Source organism: Perca flavescens, chromosome 5, assembly GCF_004354835.1.
Source record: "Perca flavescens isolate YP-PL-M2 chromosome 5, PFLA_1.0, whole genome shotgun sequence".
In the NCBI taxonomy this organism is placed as follows: Eukaryota; Metazoa; Chordata; class Actinopteri; order Perciformes; family Percidae; genus Perca; species Perca flavescens.
The window spans coordinates 24,038,091-24,063,136 of NC_041335.1; the positions used below are offsets into that span (position 1 = coordinate 24,038,091).

The following is a 25,046-nucleotide window of genomic DNA, read 5'->3' on the forward strand; positions in this document are numbered from 1 at the left end:
GACAAAAAAGGAGTTAGAGGAGCAACTGTAATATAAGTCACACCTACACTGAAATGAATGAGGAAATGTAGGTGTGTTTCATTTTGAGGAGGATGGATAATGTAAAATATAAAAACGGAAATGAAGGATGTGAACAGTATTGAATAATTGTTTTGATTATTTTATTTCATCCTGACCACAACGCGATGTGCAGATACTGTAGTTACGTTTGCACCAGCGTCTCTTTTTGGCTTATAAACGCCTCCTCGCCTGATCTCGCTGAAAGGAGGGGAAAACAAAAGACCTCTCACTCCGCCTCCATTTACCGGTACCACAATCGTTGTAATCTACAGTGGGTACCACAATGGTATTTGGACAATATTAACAGAGTGCATTTCTACTAAGGCTATTATGTAATAGTAGCATACTACCTAGAATTGATATATTACGCAGATTATTGTTGACCTTGGAAAACAGTAGTGTGACAAAAAAACTCCAGACCCACTTACAAGGTTTTTCTGAGGCTTTCAGCTGTTTCTTTTATGTCCACAATACCAGCACATTAAAGCCCAGCTCAAGTTTTGTCCACTTACCCACATCAATAACATGCCAATTTATTTTGATATATGGCCTGATGAAAACACATAAAAAAGGTAACGGACTTAATGGTTGCATGGTTGATGATTTTGAGTGATGCTCAGCAAATTTTCCTCACAGCAAAAAGCATTTCAAAACTAGAGGATGTCCGGCTAAAGTGTAAACTGCAGGTGATAAAGTGTAGCCTATTTATGGAAAAATGGCCAATGATTGGTATAATTTATTGCGGACTAAATTAGGTCCCTGGCTTGTTAGCTTAAAATGCATTAAGCAACGTTTGACCAGCAAGAGGCAAAAATACTTGAAAGGGAGCATTCAAATATGCTTGTTGTGTGCTGGGAGCAACAAAGGGTTAGAGGGAATCAAACAGGACATTTGGGAAGCAAAACAAATTGGGTTGAGAGTGATTAAAAGCTGCACCTCTGGTGTGTTTTTAATACATATACCTATTGGTCATCTTTATACATGGTCCCACTGCTGAAGAGTAATTTAAGCAGTGAAGCATGGACTTTTTTGCTTCAAATTTAATCTGAAACTGATTTTGAGGAAAATCAAATTGGTTGTTTAAATGTCAGAATCAAAGACCAATAAAAGTGGGCCATTCAGGGTTATATAGGGTTAATTTAGCTGGGGAGAGGTTGTCAGTTATAAGTACAAGACATCTGTCATAAGCTAATTCAATAATGTTGTCAAAAGATAAGGAAAATTGTGAACTGTATCATTCTTTCAAGCATAAAGGCATTTTTCCTAATATTTCTCAGACTCAAACCTATCACTTACTTTCATAAAATGTTTTGCCTCAGGCTCAGAGCATCCTAAATTTAAAATAAATAATTGAATTCAATAAATCTGAGATTTTATTTTACAAACGAAATTATTAGGAAATATACCTTTAAAGCTGCAATCTCAAAGATTTTCATTTCTATAAATGAATGTTACGTGTCTATCATTAAAGGGGGTAAATGGGGATTGAGGCTATGGCCCACTGATAAAAGTATTACAAACTGGGTGTCTGGCATGACATATACCAGGAAAAATCATATAGGCCCTAGTATAATTTTTCTCCTTGTATAGCACAAATTGGAGCTATATGCACACCATTCTGGTTGATTTAGAATTTCTATTTGAGTGAAATCAATGGAATTGTGCTGAGAGTTTAGCAGTCTGGAGTATAAAAAATAAAACTGAATGAATCCCATTCGATGGTCTGGAATATTGTTGTTGATACATAAGCTTCAAGTTTTCAGTTTTCAGTGCATAGTTCCATTTTTTGTGGTAGGCTATATAATGGAGAAAAACTTCTTATACAGGATTATTTTTCCGGGGCAATGTCACGCCAGACATCCAGTTCGTAATACACATAAATATATATTGCAACTGTCATCAGTAGGCCATAGGCTCAATCATCGTTGTGTTATGTCATTCAGTGATAGATAGTGACTTAACAAACATTTATTCAAATAAAAATGTTCGAGATTACTGCTTTAAGCTTGACAGAATTATTATGTTCACAATTTTCCTTTCCTTTATGCTGGGAGTTTTTCTTTTAAACTTCCGAGTAATTCATCTTTTGAATCATAGACGATCTTCGCTGGGTACGCACACAACATCCACGCATGTACAGTACGACCTTTCAGTGCAGCTGCCTGGGAAGGCTGCGCGTGCCGAGCGGACGACGAGGAGCTGAAATACGACGATTTAAAAGTATAACCCCACCGTTAATGGGTTTATTATCACATCAGCCGTTGCTTTCGTCGCTCCCGTTCACCTCGACCGATTGTTGTATATGGATTATATTATTCACGTCTCACCGAGAAGCCTTAACGCCCAGTCAGCAGCGGCAGCCATAGCTCCGTCATTGACGCTGGAGGTTAGTGGGCTCGTCATCTGCCGACTGCCATTTCACCAGCCAGCTTTAGCCCTATGCTTTAGCCTAGCCAGCAGCAAGCTAACCGGCTAGGCTAGCGGAGGTTTCCCAGCTAATGGCAGGGAAAATAATTCCTTGGCTAGTTGTGAATTTGCTAGCATGATGCTAAAAAGGTTTTTAGAGTAGTGATGGTTTTTAAGATATTTGGGATGATAAACCAGCAATGTTAACGTTAGTGGGAAATTATCAAAATGTTGACTTTAGATGTTACGTCCATTTAGCATAACGTTAATAGTTGCTATTACTTAGCTAGCTAGCTAACGCTAGGCAGCCATGAAGGTCTGTGTAAGGTTAGCTACTTTTTTTTTTCAGAATGTAAATTATTGATTTCGAGTATTGGTTGATATTAATGGTAAATAAAGCTAGCCGTTGAGCGTTACATGGACCCTGGATTGACATGTGATATCTGTCAGATAGCGAGCTGTGTTGCTGACTGTTGTTGTTACATAATATTGAGCTAACCTGCTATCTGGTTGTACTCATGCTAATGTTACCTCTGTCATATAATGCCATTCATAGTTAGCTCCCTTGAGAAAGCATAACGCCTGTCATGTGTTTGTTATGGCAGGAGACTTGTGTCTGTGATCGGACACATGTTTGTGTTCTGCTTGGTGTATTTTTTTCAGTCAGTCTGTTGTTGCACCAAACGGGCGAATTGTAACCAGACACCTAACGTGACATGCTCGGTCTCTCTCTGTCTCTCTGTGTGCTTTAACAGAATACTATAATCTGTCTCTACAATGGCCGTCTTTAGTCACCAGGTGCTCCTTGCAGTAACAAGATCAAGGTAAGTACTGTAAGTAGCACATGGCTACATGGCGAGAAATCAAGAACTCCAGCAATGCAAAGCAGGCTGTGTCCCATTAATGTTAATGTATGCAGAACTCTCTTCATAAAAGAAAGTTTTCTTCACAAAGTTCAATGACAGTAATTACAAGCTTGTGGGTGCTCTCTGTCGTGTTTGAGGAGAGTCAAGCGCAGACTGTCTCTGTTTACATTGTGTGCTACAGTGAACCCTATTAAATATTTCTCATGACTTTACACACGAGGTAAACACACAACTACTGTGGTTTACACTGATGAGGTAAGATCAGGGACTGACAGCTGATAGGACAGCGTTGTCATCACTCATGCTACCCTAAATTCGCATGACCCCTGCAATTGGAGTTGTCATTGTTACACAATTCTAACTAAGTTGTACATTAGGGTTGGGCAACATGGTGACATATATCATGAGAAGAGGTGTATGTATGTATATATATATATATTTATTTATCATCTCTGAATTAGTAAAGCTACCATTACATTAACAATATTGAATTTACAGGAATTATACATTAGGTATCTTCCCAATGATGAGCCTTAAACTGCCATTCCTACCTGGTTATGTTTTTGTAGTAAATGTTTTTTTATAATTGAATTAACAGAAACTCTACTATCCTGATTAGAAAATACAATATATATAATACAACATTTAGATTTACATACATAAGTGGTTCCCTGTTTTGTTTGTATTGTGCATACACACAAGGATGCATTTTACACTATTCCACTGATCTACAGGTGGTAGTAAAGCTCCAAGAAACATAGCAATGCGTCAGCAAAAGCAGGGAAGAAGAAGGCTAAAAGCTAGTAAACATGGATGTAAACTATGCAGGATTTAACAGCCTGTAGAGGTTTCAAATATTTCTTTAATAATGGAAGTACAATTGACATGTTTGTTAGACCTCAGTATTGTTAATAAACTAATCAGTTTACTTATCAGTTCATCAAATACACGTTTGAGCACTATCAAATACTTTCTTCACTTTTTTTAAGAACATTTCCCTGCACAATATTATTTTATAACTAACCATTATTTATTGTTGCTGTCAACAGGGGATCATACTTATTATCCAAGAGGCACAGCTGCTCTTCTCTGTCTTCCAAAGCCTATCTCCATATAGATCCTTCTCGCCAGGTCTCGTCCTTCACACTCAGGCACTCCCGCTACGGCTCCCCCAACGGTTACCGAGACCACGCCCTCGGCAGTGGCCACAACTCCGCCCTGCTCGCCCGCTCTCTACACAGCTCAGGTGTTTGGCTCCAAGACATAAAGCAGGAGGACACTAAAACTTCACCAGCTGCTGCCCAGGATGCTTCTCCAGGAGCTAAAAAGGACTCTGTGGCCGCTGCACCCCAGTCCCCACCTCCATCGGTTCCCACTCCGCCGCCCGCCGCCACTACAACGGCCGCCGTCCCTCCGGTGAAGGAGAGGGCAGTCGTGAAAAAGGCTCTGTATCAGAGGATTGTGGATGAGTTGAAGCATTACTACAATGGCTTCCGGTTACTCGGCATCGATATTAAGATTGCAGGCAGGATGGTGTGGAGGCTGCTGCACGGGCAACTGCTCACACGCAGGGAGAGGAGAAGGGTAAGAGAAGCTTTATCAGTCTGTCTAATGTTACAATATTGTGAACTCCTGCAATGTCAGGCACAGGGCTCTAAATAATTTACTGTAAGTAAGTTTTTGTGTCATGCATACATATAGTTTTCACAGCCCACACAAACTTGGAAGACACCAAAAATACTTTTACAGTGGTGAAACGTATGTTTCTAAAACACAAGTCAAGGTTTTCATAACCAGAAGAGCTCATCAGAAATGAAGGATACTTTACTAAACCGTGTAGCTCTTAAAAGGACGCTTTTAAACCAGCTCTGTCATCTTTTTCTGGGCAGTGTGTGGGTGTGTAGATGAACAGTGTTTGACTTTCCTCCGTGGAGCTCCCAGCGGACCTCTGTGATAGGGCTGGGCGATATGGAGAAAATCAAATATCACGATATTTTTGACCAAATACCTCAATATTGATACCGCAACAATATTGTAGTGTTGACTATTGGTGCTTTCACAAAATATTTACACAATGAGATTTTTGATAAATAATCATCAGTAATGTGGACATAATGACTAAGTGGGTAAAGGCAAATAATGGAACAGTTACAACAGTCTGGGAAGTTCAGAAAATGACATCACTTTACTGTAATGCAGCCTTTAAGACCAGGAAAAGACAACACTTATGCCATATCACGATATTACGATATCCAAAATCTAAGACGATATCTAGTCTCATATCACCATATCGATATAATATCGATATATTGCCCAGCTCTACTCTGTGATGCATTTTGCATCGTCAGGTGGATCTCAGCTGGCCTCTGCGGGGAGCTCCATGCACCGCGAAGGGAAGCCAAACACAGTTCATCTAAACACACTGCACACACTGCCATGACACAGAGCTGGGTTTAAATCAGCATACTATCTCTTTAAATCATCATATATATTGAGCCTGAAATGGGCTTTGCATTTAATCTCATGTCTTTTCTCTTCAGTGAAACCATTAAACCTACCTGTGTGTAATAGTGACCTACCTGAAAAGTAACTAGCATGGTTAAAAATGTGATATCTTAGGGTTTTGTACTATTGATTGGGGAAAAAACAATATGTAGCCTCTTGGATGAGATATTTAGATACCAAACAGACCATCTTTCCATACTTGTATCCAAAATTCATTTGAAATCTTACTCTTACTACAATACTCTAGAAGTAATCGTCCTGGTTTCTCTGTCACTCTTCCTCTGGGTTGTTATCATCATTAAATGAGTGAGACTATGGCTTATTTAAATAACATAACAAACTTTTTTTTTTTTTTAATAGGGAGCTTTCAAATTTAGTTAATTATCAAATTGAAACTATGACTAAGATGTACTGAGGGCGGTATGTAACAGTTAAAAATGCTCTTTGGTGGACAAACTATATAATAGACACTGTTTTCAAAATTCTTTTGCTTGCTACTTCTTGTTACTTTTTGGTCGACCTACGCACAATAATTGATTATATCTGTGATCAGCTAATATCAGCCGATTATTTAATCAAAGTGATGGCTGTTTTTTTTAATCTGTGCTGTTTACTATTATGCAACCATGTTGTGGCCAGCTGAGCTGGTCTTGGTTGTCTTCACAAAACCCAAACATTTTCAAAATTGTGAATAAGTTCTGGAATTGGCTCTGCCGAGAGGTGTGTCCTTCATTTGATTATGAGCTCTTACCTGAAAATCTATGCACATTTCAGATAAGCTTCATGGAGAAAAGACACCGGTAGATCATTGAAAAAGGACATACTGTTACTGTATGTCTTGCTGACTGATTGGTGTAAAATATTTCACCCTCAGTAAACCAAGTTGTGCACATGCCATGGTCAAACTATATTTAGGCTATTTTAGAAGAGGAATGGCAGAGCCTCAGTAGAAGTGTAATGGATCTTACATGCAAACACACCTCCAAATACAACTGTGCCACAGCATGAATACTGGCTCATGTTACCATGCGTATTTTCTCACATTAACATTGTTTTTCTTTGTGTTTACAGCTGATGAGGACCTGCGCTGACCTGTTTCGTCTGGTGCCCTTCACAGTGTTTATCATCGTTCCTTTCATGGAGTTCCTTCTTCCTGTCTTCCTAAAACTCTTCCCAGAGATGTTGCCCTCCACCTTTGAGACAGAAACCAAAAAGGCATGCACACACACACACACACACACACACACACACACACACACACACACACACACACACACACACACACACACACACACACACACACACACACACACACACACACACACACACACACACACACACACACACACACACACACACACACACACACAGCTAAATGACATCTTTATTTACTTCAGCATGAAATACACATGCTCTCCAAACCTTCAAAATGCTTAGTGAAAAAAAAGTCTGTAAATATAGTTTAGTTAACTTCTTTCTTTAGTTAAAAGAAAAGCAGCAGGTTTCTGTATTTGCTCCAGTCAACACGTCTACTCTGATGTTCCCTGGTTGTTCTGGAGCACGGTTGAGCGATTCATAGAAATGCTCTCGTGCTCCTGGACAGCACAGACATGTCCAGCCTCTGAAAATGTGACTGAATAAATTCATAATGTATGATATAGTTGAATCTATCACTGCAATATGTTGGTGTAAGTACAATATTATTATTTTTGTAATACTTCAAGATTATATTGTGACTGTCCATGTTATTATCTGTGAACTAGCATTTAATTTAATTTTTCATTTAGTTCATTCATAATACTTCAAACAGGAACATAAAATACCTTTTTTGAATTGTAAAAATCAGTTTTTTGGCATCAGCACTTACAGTTTTTATATTTTGCTATTTCTCTTATTAAGGAAATATCACTTTCATTAATCAACACAGTATTCTGAAGTGGAGAAACCACTCAGTAATGACTGTATTTGAATGCCTCAAACGGCAGCTTTATTTGAAGTATATATATTTTTTAAACTAACCTTTGTCCCCTTGCTCTTCTTAATGCAGGAGGAGAAGCAGAAGAAAGGTCTGGCAGCGAAGTTGGAGCTGGCCAAGTTTCTCCAAGAGACAATCGCTGAGATGGCTCGAAGGAATAAAGCAAAAGCTCAAACGGAAGATGAGACACAGCGCTTCTCCACATATGTTCAGAAGGTAAATCACAGCAAAGATAACACTTAACACCTAGTGTATCATGCCAGCCAATGCACACATTTTATACAGCTCAAGTTAAGTGTCCTTGATTCAAATGTTTAAGTCCAATGTTTTAATGCTGAACTGTTTCTTCTGTACTGGTATTAAGGTTAGACTGTTGCCAGCTAAGTGCAATATTCAATTAAAGTTGATATATTATCTTATAAAAATGCTGGTACAGTTGTTCTGGACAACATTTGCTCAGCCTGGTTTGAGTTGCATTGCATTAGTGACTCTGTGTGTCCTCGTCAGGTTCGAGGCACAGGCGAGCAGCCCACCACCAAGGACATTGTCCGGTTTTCGAAGCTGTTTGAGGACGAGCTGACACTGGAGCACCTGGAGCGCCCCCAGCTGGTGGCTCTGTGTAAACTGTTGGAGCTGCAGCCCATCGGCACTAACAACTTGCTGCGTTTTCAGCTGATGATGCAACTCAGAACCATCAAGTCAGACGATGAGGTGAGACGTTTCCACCAAGCAGTTCAGTTTGTTATACGTAAGAACGGCTATTTTTGCGTTTCCATTGTCAAAAGTTGTTGATGGTACCAATAGATCCGCTCCATCCGTCCTGTTATTTTCATTACCCCTCTGCATCGTCGTAAGGAGGAAAACGGCGAGAGCTGGATGTAGCAGTGAGGAATAAAAAGTTTTTTCAGCTGGTTTCTCAGTGCAGGGCTGTCCACAGCTCTTATCATCTGGTAACAAGCCACGCCTACATTTAGTACTGTCTGCAGTGGAAACGCAAAATACATATAGTGTCTAGATATGTGTGGGTTACCTACGGTTGTAAAGGTAGCGCTTGATGGACCAGGATGTGGTAGATTTGTGGTCCAAGTACTGTTTGCATGATTTTATAGAAATAAGAGGAAAAAAATGGACAAAGGTTATGAAACTGGCAAGTATGGCTGGGCGATATGGAGAAAATCAAATATCACGATATTTTTGACCAAATACTCTATATCAATATTGTAGGGTTGACAATTATTGATTTCCCAAAATATTTACACATTGAGGTTTGGGATAAATAATCATTAGTAATGTGGATATAATGACTAGGTGGGTAAAGGCAAATAACAGAACCCCTGGAACAGTCTGGTAAATTCAGAAAATGACATCACTTTACTGTAATGCAGCTCTTAAAACCAGGAAAAGACAACACTTATGACATAATGACGATGTTATAATATCCAAAATCTAACACGGTATCTAGTCACATATCACGATATCGATATAAAATCGATACATTGCCCAGCCCTACTGGCAAGTGCCATACTAGTAGTTTTGTACTTATATTTACTGCTGTTAACTATTTCCCCAAGAATCCTAAGCATGTATTTATCCACAATGAAAGTGTGATGGTGAAAAAACACTGGAATGGTTCAAATAAAGAATTATTCCCTCTCTTCATGTGCAGCTATCATCTTTTATCGAACTTGTGCAACCGTTTTTGACTTCCCTCTCTGTTTCTTCACAGATGATTGCAGCAGAGGGTGTGGCAGCTATGAGCGTGTCAGAATTACAGGCAGCGTGTCGCAGTCGTGGGATGAGGTCTCTGGGTCTCACCACCGACCAGCTACATCAGCAGATGCAGCAGGTGAGCAACTGAATGTTAAGTTTGTAGCTTCTGTTAGTGGATAGACACTAAATACTGGTTGATTCCCCAGATTAACATTCCCCGAAAGAGGAATTAAAAGAGTTCACACAAATTTCACAGATTGCAATTAAAAACAAGTTACAAGTAGATTTTCATTTCTTAACCATCTATCAGATATATGTCAGTCTTGTCATTGTTCCCCATATAATAAATGTTCTTCTCCGCTAGTGGCTGGACCTGCACCTGAAGGAGAATGTTCCTCCATCGCTGCTGCTGCTCTCCAGAGCCATGTACCTGACTGACCTCAAACCAAAAGCTCCAGTCATCCCGCCTGTTCCCAAACTAGAGGTTCCACATTTACAATCTACTTAAAATCTTACTGCATATTCACTTGAATGTACAGATTATAGAAAGTTGTAACCGTCTTAACATTCCAGCTGTTAAACTGCTGGTATGCAGGTCACTGATGTGTGGTACTGTTCAGTGTTTGCTGTCCTTATGGAAACTGTTTCATAACTATTTGTCTGTTTTTACACAAAAAAGTTTATGTGACTAGTATAAAACTCTTAAAATAATACCTATTCATTCTTCCTCATTTAAACATCCAGAATCTATGAATATGGAAATGTTTAACTGCTAGACACAAGACGTCTCGGACTTAACTACAGCCATTAAACAATAAACCAGAGCAAGTAGTCTTTTGTGGGATGTGGTTTTCTAATCAGATGTTTGTTGTTTTTTTTTGTTTTTTTTGCAGAAAGCTACTCCGCCTCCAGTGGAGAATACAGGAACAAACACGACCTTAGTCAGCACTGACATGTTGGCAGACCCTGCTCTCATCATCAAAGATAGACCGGTCAGTGCATTCTTCTTAAAAACACAGCCACAAAACACACACCAGCATCAGATAAGATCAACTGTATTGATGACCGAGAAAATAAGGTCATCGTTGCCGCTAAGAATAGATTTCTAACATAACACTAGATGTACTTGGAGGGCACAACTGTTTTTCTCATCAGTCGAGTCCTGGGATATTTTCAAATACTTACAAGCTACATATAGTATTACAAAACGTAATAAAAGTACATAAAACCTGAAAAACATCACTGTATTTGTCCAGTTGCCAAAACACTTGTTTGCAGTTTGCTATTACACATAATGAGACAGTGTTCATCTTTGGATATTTACCACAATTACATAGAAAATAGTCAGTGTATCTCTTACATTTGAAGAATTAGCTTTCTGATATTCCTTTATGGATTAAGAAATTAACCTAGCGTCTTAAAGGAATAGTTCAACATTAAGGGATATGCACTTATTTGCTTTCATGTTGGGAGTAAAGTGAGAATACATACATACCCATGGGATTGTCTAAAAAAGGCCATGTCACATATATTTTTTTTTTTTTTTTTTTATAAATGTATGAATGATTGTAACACACAAACGTGTGTAGAGTATCGGTTTTACAGAAGAACCATTAAATCCTGCAGGACCTTCCATCTTATATTTGTCTTTTTATCTTTTTGTTGTAGGTGGAAGAGATAAGAGACAAGGCTCCTATAGTGTCGGACAAACCTCTGACTCCTGCTGAAGTCCTTCAGGTGAGCTCCCATTGTTGCTTGGACCTGTAGAAGCACATAAACCAGCATGAGATTTGATGCAACTCAAGGTTTCATAATCCAGTTAGTTCTCGCATGACATGCTAATCTCTCACAGTAGGACACGGCTGCTATTCTGGAAAACCAGCTATTCTGCTAGACTGAAAGTATTTCATTACAGTGGAGAAAGTATAGAGACTGGTTGGGAATCTGTTTAGTTATAAAGAGGTAATAATTACTGACTGAGTAACCAACACAGATACAGAAAGCTACTGGGTAAATTGGAACCGTACATCTCAAGTTAATCTGTGTGAGGTTTAAAAATAGCTGATGAATATAGACCTGTCACGCATGCTTCCAAGTGATTTTGTTTTAAACCATTCAGTCATTTAAAGAGACCCTGCATCTTTTAATACACTTTGCACTCGTTTGTTCTCTTGACATTTGGCTTTTCTGTCTTTGTTTTAAGACTACTGTGCAAGTCTGTTCATATAGCTGCTGTTTAAATGTTAACACTGAACTAAGTTTCCATACCATATTCACACATTTCTAAACAAACATGTATCATATGCCAAATTTTAAGAATACTGAAACAATTTCATTTAAAATTTCTGTCAAGTAAATTCTATTCTCTGATAGACATGGCGGTTTACTTTTTCTTATGAGGGAAAGTTGAAAACATATTGATGTTTCATTTAGAGAGCTCAGTCATACAGGCACGGAGGTCTGTCAGTGTAGCACAGACTTATAGTATTGAAATATTATTTAACTTCTTATCAAGGCTGCACTTAAAAAATGTAATTATACTGTAGGTAACTGTATTGCACCTATCAGTAGAGCTGGGCGATATGGAGAAAATCCAATATCATGATATTAATGACCAAATACCTCGATGTCAATATTGAAACGAAGGGTTGAAAATGGGTGCTTTCACAAAATATTAACACAATAAGATTTTGGATAAATAATCATCAGTGATGTGGATATAACGATTAAGTGGGTAAAGACAAATAATAGAACAGTCTGGTAATTTCAGAAAATTACATCACTTTACTGTAATGCAGCCTTAAAACCAGGAAAAGACAACACTTGATATAATACGTAATATTACGATATCCAAAATCTAAGAGGATATCTAGTCTCATATCACGATATGGATACAATATCCCAGCACTACTTATCAGTACTGCAAGCATGGAGAATCCTGGTATCTCAGCAGTCTGAGACACATACCATGTAACCGTGACAACCCTGGTTGCAAGTTCATGTCTGGCTGGTGACCTTTGTCACGTCCTATTTCCATCTCTTACTCTCTATCCTATGATTTCTGTCACTTAATGGCTGTGAGCTATCAACTAAAGGCAAAGTGCTGTAAACATTTAAAAAAAAAAAAAAAAAGAATAGAAATTGAATGGAAAACATTAGTAGGGGCGCCCGGATAGCTCAGAGCAGGCGCCCATATATAGAGGTTTACTCCTCGACGCAGCAGGCCTGTGTTTGACCTGCGGCCCTTTGCTGCAGGTCATTCCCCCTCTCTCTCCCCTTTTCATGTCTTCAGCTGTCCTGTCAATAAAGGCCTAAAAATAATCTTAAAAAAAAAGAAAACATTAATAGAATGTAATGTTTTCAATGTGAAAAACTGGATAATGGAAGTTATACTAACCTCAGTGACCTCTTCCGCAGGCTAAAGCAGCAACAGAGGTGTCCCAGAAGAGCAAGATGAGTGCCAACGGTGTGTAAAGTGGAGCAGGAGCCTCTGGACTGAAGGGAGGATGGACTCATCTCTGTGTCTCTGGGGGGTGAGATGGATGACGGGGGTGTATGCACTGGCTCCATTCAGCATCGTGTCTGACATGTTGATGAGACAACTCATCGAGGAGTCCTGTTCCCTCCTTGTCCGTCTCTCTGTTAACACCCCGAAAAGTTCTGTTGCCTCTTCTACTTCGTCTCAGCAGCTTTAAACCCTCTGCTGTCACATTGGTGCACTCCATTCTCTCTCACTCTCCATTCGAGCTGGACAAACCAGACTGACATTTCACTGGACTGGCAGACCATTGATGGTGTGATTACTTTGACCTAATGTCCTGGATGCGGCGCCCAAACCACCCAACGGCAGAGCATGGTCAACTGTCTGTTTGATGGTGTCTCCTTACAGTCTAGATGGTCTCCTTCTCCTCCTCCTCCTGTAAATTTGTAAATATCCTGTATATTTCGGTTTCTGTCTTACATCGCAGCAGCAGCAGCGGCAGCAGCTTTGTACATTTTGCTATGCAAAAAAAGTCTCTTGAAAATGTTTTTCTCTCTTGGCAGTTTCAGTTTGTATTATTTGGAAACCTTTTTCGCTCCTCTTCAGGATATAAGAGAAGTCATCCTTTTTTCAGACAGATGTTGCTGAACGTTTTGGCTCAGTAGCTGTCCCTCCTCAGTAAGCTGGACCATGCTGATGTGCTGAAGCAGACGGCATATTCTGAACCTGCGATTGAATAAAAGTAAAAGGTTCAGTCAATTTGTCATGATCTTATTTCGTCAGCTGCAGATTTGGACCGGCCCTGACTCGAAAGAGGGTGACATTGCGTAGTTGCTTGGTGCTTGCTGCTGCAATTAGCAAACAAAAGACTGCTATATTATAAGAGAGGTCACTCCTTAAACCCAGAGGTGACTGTGGTAAAGTGCAGTCTGCCGCCACTGGTAAACCACTGAACAGACAATTTGTCAAAACAAAACAAAAAAAACACAAGGAATGTGCAGATTGTATTTGCATATTACAGTGTATGTATGATTTCTTTAAACTGAAATGAGAAAATTGATGTTATCCATTAAGATATATTATTGATATGGGGGAGTAGCCACAAATGAGATTGTTATTTTTTGGTATTGTGGCCCTGAAAGATTTAAGAGCATTATGAATAACTATCTTACTGCATTATATTATCCTAAAAGCTGTAACTGGAAGGTTTACCACATAAATGTGTACTGTGTAATACAGTTTTGTGTGTTTGACAGTGCTTATTTTCCATCCCTCTTTATACATTTGACATTGTTGGAGTAACTTTTTGTCTCCATACATTTTTCCTTTATTGCTATTAATCCACAGTCACATCCCAGAAGTGGATGCCATAAATAAAAGGATATTTTTTAAACAAAAAAGATTGCTAATGAAGATTTATATTATTGGTTTTACAGGTATGTGCCTAAGGTAAAAGGGCGATTGTGTTTGTGTTTGCAATTTTCATCAGAGAACAGATTTTCTATATTGTACCATTGTCAGTTTTTGATTCATCATCACCTCAGTGTGTTTAAAGCCCCCCGTTGCACCTTTTCTCTTTAGCGGAATGTCTCCTCCTTTTCCCTTCCCCATTTGATCCAAATACAAATCCAAATATATCACCTGTGTTGATACTGATGAAAAAGCAATCCCCTCTTCAATCAGCTCTGCACTCGTGGTGCAAAGGGGATCAAAAACTTAAAAAAAAGATTTTTCATCCCTGGTTTGTACTCCATATTTGAAAGAAAATCCAAGTAGATTTTGAGTAGATGTAAAATGATTTATGCAACATTTATGGCATTTATTTTTTGTAAACAAGAGGTTGGTGCCTTTTAACAACACCTGTCACTGACCTGTTGAGAAAGATGTGTCATGTTGATGTGCTGCTCCTCAGACTTGTTGAGTTGATCAGCTGGGAGGTTTGTTGATTGCTGGTACTGTGCGATTAAAGAATTGCACAGGATTACATAATGGGAATGTCTCGACTGGTTTCATGTTTCTGCTGTGCCTCTGAGACCCTGAAACCAAACAAAAAATGTAAATTTATGTCCCAGTTATTTGACAGGATGCATTCTTCTGCATTCACACTTGTTTGCCCACAGATATTCCTTCTTGTCCTGAATTACCTTCCTTGTGTCACCTCTTTCATTCATCAGCATCATAGTGTGTGTTAACAACACAATGCCTGTCTGGAAACTACAACTTACTATTGCTATCTCAGATGGTCTGTTACATCAATGCCATGATGATGCGTCCTCTGTCTTTAAGGATTGTTTCTTTCAGTTAAAAAAATGCTCTACTGTCCAATTACTTCTTCCCCCAAATTAAATTGATGCATCACTTTATCAGGGCATATGAGTGTCTGGGTGATGGGGGGGAAAAATAATTCACACAATTAAAATCATTAGACCCTTTACAGTTTTGTCCTTGTTCTATTTGTTACCAGTGACATGGGAGTGAAATCCAATTTATTTAGATAATCAATGTAACCACTGTAAATGCAACATATAGTTCAATACTTGCTACACTGGTTTAATGACTTTGTTAAGCACTCTTTATACACGTTTCCTGAGTTCACAGAAAAACTCATCATGTCAAGAATTTGAAATGAATGTCTTTTCGGGGCGGCCTCTAGCTCACCCAGTAAGAGCGTGCAGCGGTGCGGGTTCAAATCCGATATGCTGCCCTTTGCTGTGTGTCATCCCCCATCTCTCTCCCCCTTTCATGCCTATCCACTGTCTCTATGTAATGAAGGGAAAAGCCCCAAAAAATAATCTTAAAAAAAAATAAAAAATGTATGTCTTTTCATGGCCAGCAGGTGGCCCTATCTTTATACAAGAACCCATGCCTAAACCAACGTAGAAGGCCAAGTGTAAATATATATATTCATCAGGTTTAACCTAAACACACACACACACACACACAACATTTACTTAGTGTGTGTAAAAATATTCTGTTACAAGTACAAAAGTATTAGCATAAACTTGTAATGGTGGGGCTATTGTAATTACTTCATGCTGGGTATTTTAATAATAATACATCATCATTTATTTGTTAATGTATTTTTAATTAATTTAAATCTGCAAAGTAACTTGCAACTAAAGCTGCTAAATACATGTAGTGGGGTAAAAGCTGCAATATTTGCCTCCAAAAGTGAAGTAGAAGTATAAGGTATCATAATGAAATACTCAAGTATCTCGAAATGTTACAACTTTCTATTATGGTGTAAGTTTTTGACATTATCATTTTGTTGTCTAATCTTATTTTAGAGTGTCTTTTTTCACATGTGGCCAGGGACAACAGACATTTATCAAATTCATTAATTGACCTCATTAACAGTTATTTTTTTGCTATTGTAATAAAATAAACACATATTCACCATTTAGGGTGGAAGTTGTAAGCAAAGATTTTAAAGACGGAAATCTCTGACGAAAAACCTTTCCATATTAAATTTAACCAAACTGACGCCCCTGGATGTAATAGCCTAAGTGAGAAAATATGTTTGAGTGATATTACCTTTCAATTCCCACCATCACCCGCGCTGCGTTCATGTCCTATGGAATATGAAAACTCTCAGTCAATACAACTGTCAAGCTCCGTAGTTATTTTTACCTCAAAAACTCCAATATATAAATACTTTCCTTAACTGGATCAAACTATTAGCCTACATCCCAACCCTAGCTGAGGTAGGCGACTGACAAATGAAGTGGTGTCTCAGCCCTTCAATATTATAAGAGGTTGCCCCCAAGGTTCACCTCTATCACCACTTCTGTTCATACTAATTATTGAACCACTAGCAAAGATTTAGTAGCCAAATACAGGGGATTACAATTGGCAACAGAGATCATAGATTAGCTCTTTTTGCGGACGTAATTTTATTCTTAAAATAAACACATCTATTCCAGCACTGTTTGCCTAGATCTAATCGGACTTGGTTGTATCCCCGGATATAACGGAAATAAAAGACAATATGTAAACCAATATTTTTATTTTATTTATTTACTTTTAAGCTCATATTTGGGCATCAAAATAACACCTCATTTTGAAACTATAGCACCAACAAACTGAAGTAAAAATGAACTCAGTACATATGAACTTTAACGTTATAGGCTACACTCGCCGTAAACATTTTACCTTTCATCAAATCAGTAGTTTAAGTTACTTTACAAGTTACCAACTATTTAGACAAATAGATTCTTAAAGATTCTCTATAACTATGTCTTTGTTTATAGTTGTTAGGGGGTGGTGGGCGGGTTCAGGATGGGAGGAGGGGAGGAGGGGGTGATACAGAAAGTTTGGGAAGCAGGATCTAAAGAAAGAAACGGCGGTGTTGTGGACACTGAGATTTCTAGGTCAGTATTTTGTATCCATGTGTTTAGGAATCTTCTTTTCCATATAGGCTAGCAGGTGTTTCTGTACATTTTCACAATGCGTCACCGATCCATCACGGTTTTATGAATGTGTCTTTCTTGAAACGAATATTGTATGGCTTGTCACCGGAGTACAAAGTAAGGCAAGAATTACCTGTGAAATTAGACGATTTAATATCAGATGTAGCCTATCCGGTTCATATAGTACCGTGTAGGCCTAATTGTATTTCCTTTGATGGTCATGGGCGCTGAAAACAAATAGACTATACATACATATAATTACAAACTAGTGTGTAAATAGTAACATTTGGCCGCCTGCAGGAAGCTAACAGTCTGAAGGGTATGTGCTATTTTAAGCCTGGCAGCTATGTTGGACCCACAGATTCATGTTGAGCTAATAGGGTAAAACAGGTGGACAAGGCTTTGTGTGCAAAAACATATCAAGGCTGTTTATGTAGGCTATGTGAACATAATAAAATGTAATGTAGTGAACATGATTTAGGTAAATATATCCTCTCCAAATAGAACTTGCAAAAACTTTTGATCAAAAACCAGTGAACTGTCTTCTCTTGACATGTTGTATTCTAATTTAATTTGGATTAAATGTTTGCTGTGTTCAGCAGTTTTAGAAGGACTTTTTATTGGTAAAATAATAAAAACTTATTTATTTTTTATTCCTTGTAAAATGGTTTCGTTCCCTGTTTTTTTTCTCCTGCAGTTTAAAGATGAAGCTGACTGGAATAGCTCTGTTGTGTCTCTCCCTTCTTTTGCTTCATATACATTTTTCCTTGGCCAAGAAAAAAGGAGGGTTTAGTCTCTTTAAGAAGACCTCCAAAACCAGTAATCTGGACACTAAGTCTAAGGGTGGAATCCTCAAACAGCCTATAAAACCTGAACAAGGAGGTTACCCCCAGCAACCAGGCCGACCAGGAGGTTACCCTAACCAAGGAGGTTACCCCCAGCAACCAGGGGGTTACCCTAACCAAGGAGGTTACCCCCAGCAACCAGGCCGACCAGGAGGTTACCCTAACCAAGGAGGTTACCCCCAGCAACCAGGGGGTTACCCTAACCAAGGAGGTTACCCCCAGCAACCAGGCCGACCAGGAGGTTACCCTAACCAAGGAGGTTACCCCCAGCAACCAGGGGGTTATCCTAACCAAGGAGGTTACCCCCAGCAACCAGGGGGTTACCCTAACCAAGGAGGTTACCCCCAGCAACCAGGCCGACCAGGGGGTTACCCTAACCAAGCAGGTTACCCCCAGCAACCAGGGGGTTATCCTAACCAAGGAGGTTACCCCCAGCAACCAGGGGGTTACCCTAACCAAGGAGGTTACCCCCAGCAACCAGGCCGACCAGGAGGTTACCCCCAGCAACCAGGGGGTTACCCTAACCAAGGAGGTTACCCCCAGCAACCAGGCTATCCAGCTGGAGGTTACCCAGCACAGGGCTACCCATATGGAGGAGGTTATGGCGGTTATGGTGGTCACGGCAGTTACGGTGGTTATGGCAGTCAGGCTGGTTATGGAGGTGGATACATGAACTACAACCCAAACAACAGAGTCCTGAGCCCTCGCTATGGGGGCAGCTTTGGATATGGGGGCCATGGCACTGGGAGCGGCTCTCCCTTTTCCCACTCAGTTCAGTCGATGGGCATGTATCCCTCTGATAAATCCAGAGGGTTTGGACGCAGTGCGGTGATGGCAGCAGCTGGAGGGGCTATGGCAGGGATGGCCCTGGGCTACGGGCTAGGAAGGTTCCCCCGTCCTCCCTTCCACTTCCACAGCCCCCAAGAGGAGTATTACTACAATCACTACATGTACAGGAAATATGGTACCAAGTCTACTGATAGCAATGACTACAGCAGAGACTACAGCTACAGCAAACCCCCTGAAACCTATGACAGCTACATGGACTCCTGCATGAAGAGAACCGACATTCTGCCTGCGGAGAATCAAAAGCCAAACAACCAACCAGCTGTTACCACCACAACTACGATTACAACTACTTCTGCAACTACCACAACCACTGCTGCCCAGGACTCTGGCATTAGCGGCAACACAACAGAGAGCAACAGCACTGCAGCAGAAAACTCAAAGACTGCATCTTCAACTCCACTTCCTCTAAATAAGTCTGAAGCCAATCCAGTGCCTCCAGCTTCAAAGGTTCTCAAAAAAGCTGCTACTGATGATGATAATGATGATACAGTTAGCATTGTGGAAATCGGCTACCCGGCACTGATTGAGCAGATGAAGGCCAGGAGATGTGTTGAGCTGTACATGGTCTACTCTGAAAAGTACTTGAAGAAAAGGACGGAGCCCAGCACCACTGGTGGGGTGCAGGGACTGGAGATGGGCTTGCAAGGGCTTTTAGCTGTGATCATCAGTACAACACTGACGCTACTGAACAGCAACATGCTAATGCTGCTGCGGTGTGGCCTTTATTAGCATTTAAAGTGATGGAGAAATATAGAAGCATTAGATTAGTTTGCACCCTGGGGCGAGTACATGATCTGTCATGGTGATGATCTGTGTAAATGAACAGCTCTGTAATAATGGAGATGTGCTTTAAGCGTGATATAGTAACTCAAGAGGTGCTGATGTTGGAGGACTGTCTGATTCAAACAGTAAATATTATATTGAATAATAAGAATATAGTGAATTTTATTATCATATCTGTGCTTTAGACAGAGGTTTTACATTGTGAGCATAACTGAATATTTGTAATGGATCATATTTTCACAATTTTGTACTAAATGTCACTGAACCTTTATGTAATTAGCATATGGTTCATTGAAGTACAGAAAATCTAATGAGAAGATTATTTAAGGCTGATTATGATTTCTGGTGGTATACTGTACACTAGTTTATTTGGAAAAAACACTCTCCCTAAGTATCTATGCATGTTGTTGTCCTAACACTTCATATATTACTTACGCAAAGAAGCACATTTTCTAATATTTATGTATGTTGGATGATGTTTGTAAAAAAACATTACATGAAAATCTCCATATGTGCTGCCTATGCTTTGTACAATGTGTTGTATGTTTTAGGATACGTTTTTATATACTTGCCTCCCGCTACCCTTCTATCCAATGTTTTTCCTCTCTCTGCGGTAGCTTGTGAATGCTTAAGTGCTCTTAAAGTGTAAGACCTCTGATTTACTAATTACATCTGATGAACTGATGGAAGTAAAAATCCAGATAGGCTAATTTAGTTTTGTTTCTCTGTGAGAATATAACTATTGTCCTGTGTTGGTGATAGTAGTAAAACAATATATTCATATGAAAATGTAACATTATTACTGTAACAAAACCACTATAACCACAACATATTTGGCTTCTTTGGTCTAATTTTTATTTTATACAAACTGGTGTTTACAGAATTATTCATCACAGAATGTTTTTAATGTATTACAGTTTAAGTGTGTATGCATTCACTAATTGTTGCCCTACACCTGTAGCTCCATACTATTATTTATATGTGCTGTGGTGATTTTCTGTATGAAGTCGACAACATCACAGGGTTGAGGATGCTGGCAAATGTCAAGTGAAACCCCGCCCCATCTTCTGTTTCTATGCGACCCACATCCGTTCTTAGAATCCATCCATGCCCGGTCCCCTGTGCCGCGTTACGTCATATGGAATTATCCATTTTCAAACGTTTAAACTACATCAACACTCCAGTAGCAAAGAAGACCCGCCACACTGACGCTAAATAACACGAGAAAAGGCATCCAACAGTCGGCACTTAGGTAAGGCTAGTACTTTATTTAAAGTAACAGCGCCATTTTAATGTTGTTTGGTGGATAAAATGCCATTGTTTTTACCTCACGCGAACATTTCTGTCTGTAATGAAACCAACGCTTTCAATAGTTTGACACTGACAAGCGCCATGTTTTAACGGAATAAATGGTATAGTGGCAGCGGGCAGGCCACATTCAAGTGAGAGCACTGTCAACAAGGTAGCTAGTACTGTCTGTCTGCAGTATTATAAATAATTAGTGTCTGTTGCTTTGGTCGGAGCTGTTTGACGTTCTCCGGCTCTATTCTATTGTTTATTGTTGCATCGATATACACCCCATCATAAAACCTTAAGGTGTTGTTGTCGTTGCTACACCTGTTTTTTTATATTATGTACCGACTGGTTCTCCTTCAGAGGGAAACGATTCATTTCACGTCATGAAAAGTCATTTTATGGTCAAATTGGACCAATTAATGAAATTACTAGCAAATAGATCGGCTAATCATGAATTTACAAAAGAAAAATACATCTCTTAATTGTGACGTGTGCTATCCCATAATTATTAGCCTAGTTAGCATATCATAATCATGAGGTCCTTATCTTTTAAGGACGATCATACGGATCTCGTTATCATGAGATTCTTATCTAACGCTAATAAATGCAGCCGTTGTCACTGCTGCAGTTGGTTGTTACAGTAACGTAGCTAGCTAAGTTAGTTCTGTTAATCGGCACCACACGGTGTTTTTTTAAGCCAAATGCTAACGCCCATATTTCTGTATTTTGAGTGTTAAATGTGCAGTGAGCAGCTAACGAGAGACGTGTTTGAGTCTTTTATCAAAGTGAGCTTTACACACAACAACTCAGGCGATCATGGGGCTATCACGCGTTGCTATGGAAACAGTTGTAGTCTAACGTCACTTCCACCGGTTGACAGCAAAGACTGAAACTTCAAGAGCCATTCATAAACTAATGCTTGTATTTGAAACAGCTGGTGGACTGAGAACAGATTACACTATAAGCATAAATGTCCGATAATGCAAGGAATATGTACATATGCCATGATTGGCTCTGGGAAATATAATGGTCATTTCTCACAATTGTGGGAGATAAATGATTATTGGGGAAAATATGTTGATTAATTGACAATAAAATTGTTGAAGCCCTAATAAAATCTTCTATAGTGGTATGTGTAATTTTCTTTTTCATGATATTGAGTGATATAATAAAAAGGCTAATTTTAGATACAAAATACTTTATGACACTGATGTAAAAATGTGCTCTAAATCAGGCAGTGTCTCTGGTATGGGGTTGTGGAAACAGATTTGTATTTATGACATTTTCTTTCTCATTATTAAAAAATATCTTTATATTTTTTTAGCCACTGAACAAAAAATGACAGTTTTGAAGCTTTGCAACAGTGTTGGTTACAGAGGATTAAAAAGATTACCGTTTGGTCACCTGCAGTAACATTAAGCTCGCAGTGCACTGTGCTATTTCAAGCCAACCTGGAAACCTAATTTTGGACCCACAACTGTCTGTTGAAACCATGTTGAGACTGTCCCTAAAATCTTATAATAATTTAATCTTTAAAGGGAGGGGAGTGGACGCGCGTTCACCCGTGACTAGTAAACCACAACATAAACAATGCTTTTGGTTCTCTATATTTTTAATACATGCATGTTCTCTTGTACGTCAAAGTTGCAATAAGGTACAACTCCTATTTACTATTTTACTGTGTAAAGAAAGACAGACTCTCATAAATAAGATGACTAAGGGTAACAATATAAATCCCATTTATTATTATCTCATATTTTCCTAAACCCCCTAAAACTCCCTTTCTTAATTTTCCTTTTCTCTCCCGACCCTCCCTACAGGGCGAAGATGAATTCATTGTCTGTGCTGTGTCTGTCACTGCTCTTGTTTCATACTCATTTTTCACTGGCCAGGAAAGGAGGCAGCTTTGGGAAAGGCAGTTTCGGCTCAAAGAAGTCCGCCTCACACAACAGAGGCAGCACCAACACTAACAGTAATGCAAACAAAAAAAATAATCAGGGCTCCAGCTCTCAGGGTGGATACCCCAAACAGCCTGGACAACCCAATCAGGGAGGCTACCCTATGCAATCAGGCAGACCTGGGTATCAAGGTAATCACCCCCAGCAGCCAGGTGGAGGCTACCATAACCAGTTTCCAGCCCGGGGCTCCCCGTACAGTCAGGCTGGTTATGGAGGTGGATACATGAACTACAACCCAAACAACAGAGTCCTGAGCCCTCGCTATGGGGGCAGCTTTGGATTTGGGGGCCATGGCACTGGGAGCGGCTCTCCCTTTTCCCACTCAGTTCAGTCGATGGGCATGTATCCCTCTGATAAATCCAGAGGGTTTGGACGCAGTGCGGTGATGGCAGCAGCTGGAGGGGCTATGGCAGGGATGGCCCTGGGCTACGGGCTAGGAAGGTTCCCCCGTCCCCACTACCAGTTCCACAACAGCCAAGAGGAGTATTACTACAACAACTACATGTACAGGAAATATGGTACCAAGTCTACTGATAGCAATGACTACAGCAGAGACTACAGCTACAGCAAACCCCCTGAAACCTATGACAGCTACATGGACTCCTGCATGAAGAGAACCGACATTCTGCCAACGGAGAATCAAAAGCCAAACAACCAACCAGCTGTTACCACCACAACTTCTGTCACCTCGGCTCCAGACACTGGCACAGGCAGCAACACAACGGAGACCAACAACACTGCAGCAGATAACTCCTCAACCACTGCACCTACAAGTACACACCCCCTAAATGAGCCTGTAGCCAATCCTGTGTCTGTCAGTAGTGCTGAAGACGATGATACAGTTAGCATTGTGGAGATCGGCTACCCGGCACTGATTGAGCAGATGAAGGCCAGGAGATGCTTGGAGCTGTACATGGTCTACTCTGAAAAGTACTTGAAGAGAGTGACAGGTGGCGTTCAGGGGTTGAGTATGGGCTCGCGAGGGCTTTTAGCTGTGGTCATTAGTACTACACTGATGCTATTGAATAGCAACATGCTAGTACTGCTGCGCTGAGGCTTTCATTAGCAGTGAAAGTGATGGATAATGTTTTAAAGGAATGAAGGTAATGAGTGGAAATGATTAGGGAGAGAGAAACCTCTTGCCTTTTAATGAGTTTCTTTACTGTGTGTGGATTTCTACATTTTATTTTTTCTTAATATTTGAGCAATACATTCTCATGTATGTGCTTGAATGGCACCACACAGCTGACAGGACAAAGAGAAAGGGTCCATTAACGGTACTCTAATACTAAAAGCTTGGTGAAGTAGTCTGGCCCATTAGAGATACAATTACAGCAAACACTTTTAATTGTTTGACTGTATGTCTGATGTTTGACTCATCTCTGCCCACAAGTTAACAAAAACCCCACATTGTACACTCTCTAGCCACAGAAATAATCAGTGGCACTACCACTGATTCGTCTTTCTGTGTTTGTGATGTGTGTTTCAGAAAAATAATAATTTTTAAAATGTATTCAAGAAAACTGGGTCTTCGTTGGGTTGTTTTTTTTTGTCTCAGAGAAATAAAGCATCTGAAAGGGGTTAGTTTGCACCTGTGGGGCTGGTACAGACCCTGTCATGGTGATAATCTGCATAACTTTTTTAACAAACAACAATAATGGACATGCACTTTTTAAGTATGATATGAGTATGTTAACTACAGGGAGGTTGATGTTGGAGGACTGTCTGATTCAAGGACAGTTCAGTGAGTTGGTTAGGGAAGAGTGTTTTAAAACTATCTATTACCAATAGAAATATTCTATTGGTCTACTATTACAAATATAACTGCTTCAGACTGGGCAATTCTACACTAAGAGCATGACTGTTTGTAATGGATCATATCTACTCATTTCATATAAGGTCT

At 39.7% G+C, this 25,046-nt stretch overlaps 2 protein-coding genes across 3 annotated transcripts; both read left to right on the top strand.

Moving 5' to 3' along the window:
• Window positions 1-2,170: 2,170 nt before the first annotated feature.
• letm2 (leucine zipper-EF-hand containing transmembrane protein 2) lies at window positions 2,171-15,437 on the top strand. 2 transcript variants are annotated; one of them, XM_028578881.1, is made up of 11 exons: window positions 2,171-2,446; window positions 3,222-3,290; window positions 4,382-4,916; window positions 6,909-7,052; window positions 7,885-8,028; window positions 8,320-8,523; window positions 9,539-9,658; window positions 9,887-10,006; window positions 10,416-10,514; window positions 11,191-11,259; window positions 12,940-15,437. In XM_028578881.1, exons 2-11 carry the CDS (start codon window positions 3,244-3,246, stop codon window positions 12,994-12,996), a joined length of 1,539 nt encoding a protein of 512 aa, XP_028434682.1. In that variant the 5' UTR covers window positions 2,171-2,446; window positions 3,222-3,243; the 3' UTR covers window positions 12,997-15,437. The 2 variants fall into 2 exon arrangements, with proteins under 2 accessions (XP_028434682.1, XP_028434683.1); XM_028578882.1 differs by having other exon boundaries at window positions 2,171-2,280.
• A 1,877-nt stretch (window positions 15,438-17,314) lies between these two features.
• Window positions 17,315-20,719, top strand: prnpb (prion protein b). The gene is made up of 2 exons (XM_028579052.1): window positions 17,315-17,373; window positions 18,110-20,719. The coding sequence occupies exon 2, from the start codon at window positions 18,117-18,119 to the stop codon at window positions 19,833-19,835; it is 1,719 nt and encodes a 572-aa protein (XP_028434853.1). The 5' UTR covers window positions 17,315-17,373; window positions 18,110-18,116; the 3' UTR covers window positions 19,836-20,719.
• The last annotated feature ends 4,327 nt before the right edge of the window (window positions 20,720-25,046 follow it).

Coding starts and splice junctions, on each gene's coding strand:
- prnpb (XM_028579052.1), top strand. CDS start 18,117: ATGAAGCTGACTGGAATAGCTCTGTTGTGTCTCTCCCTTCTTTTGCTT.
- letm2 (XM_028578881.1), top strand. CDS start 3,244: ATGGCCGTCTTTAGTCACCAGGTGCTCCTTGCAGTAACAAGATCAAG. Junction 3,291..4,381: donor CTTGCAGTAACAAGATCAAG/GTAAGTACTGTA, acceptor TGCTGTCAACAG/GGGATCATACTTATTATCCA. Junction 8,524..9,538: donor CCATCAAGTCAGACGATGAG/GTGAGACGTTTC, acceptor GTTTCTTCACAG/ATGATTGCAGCAGAGGGTGT.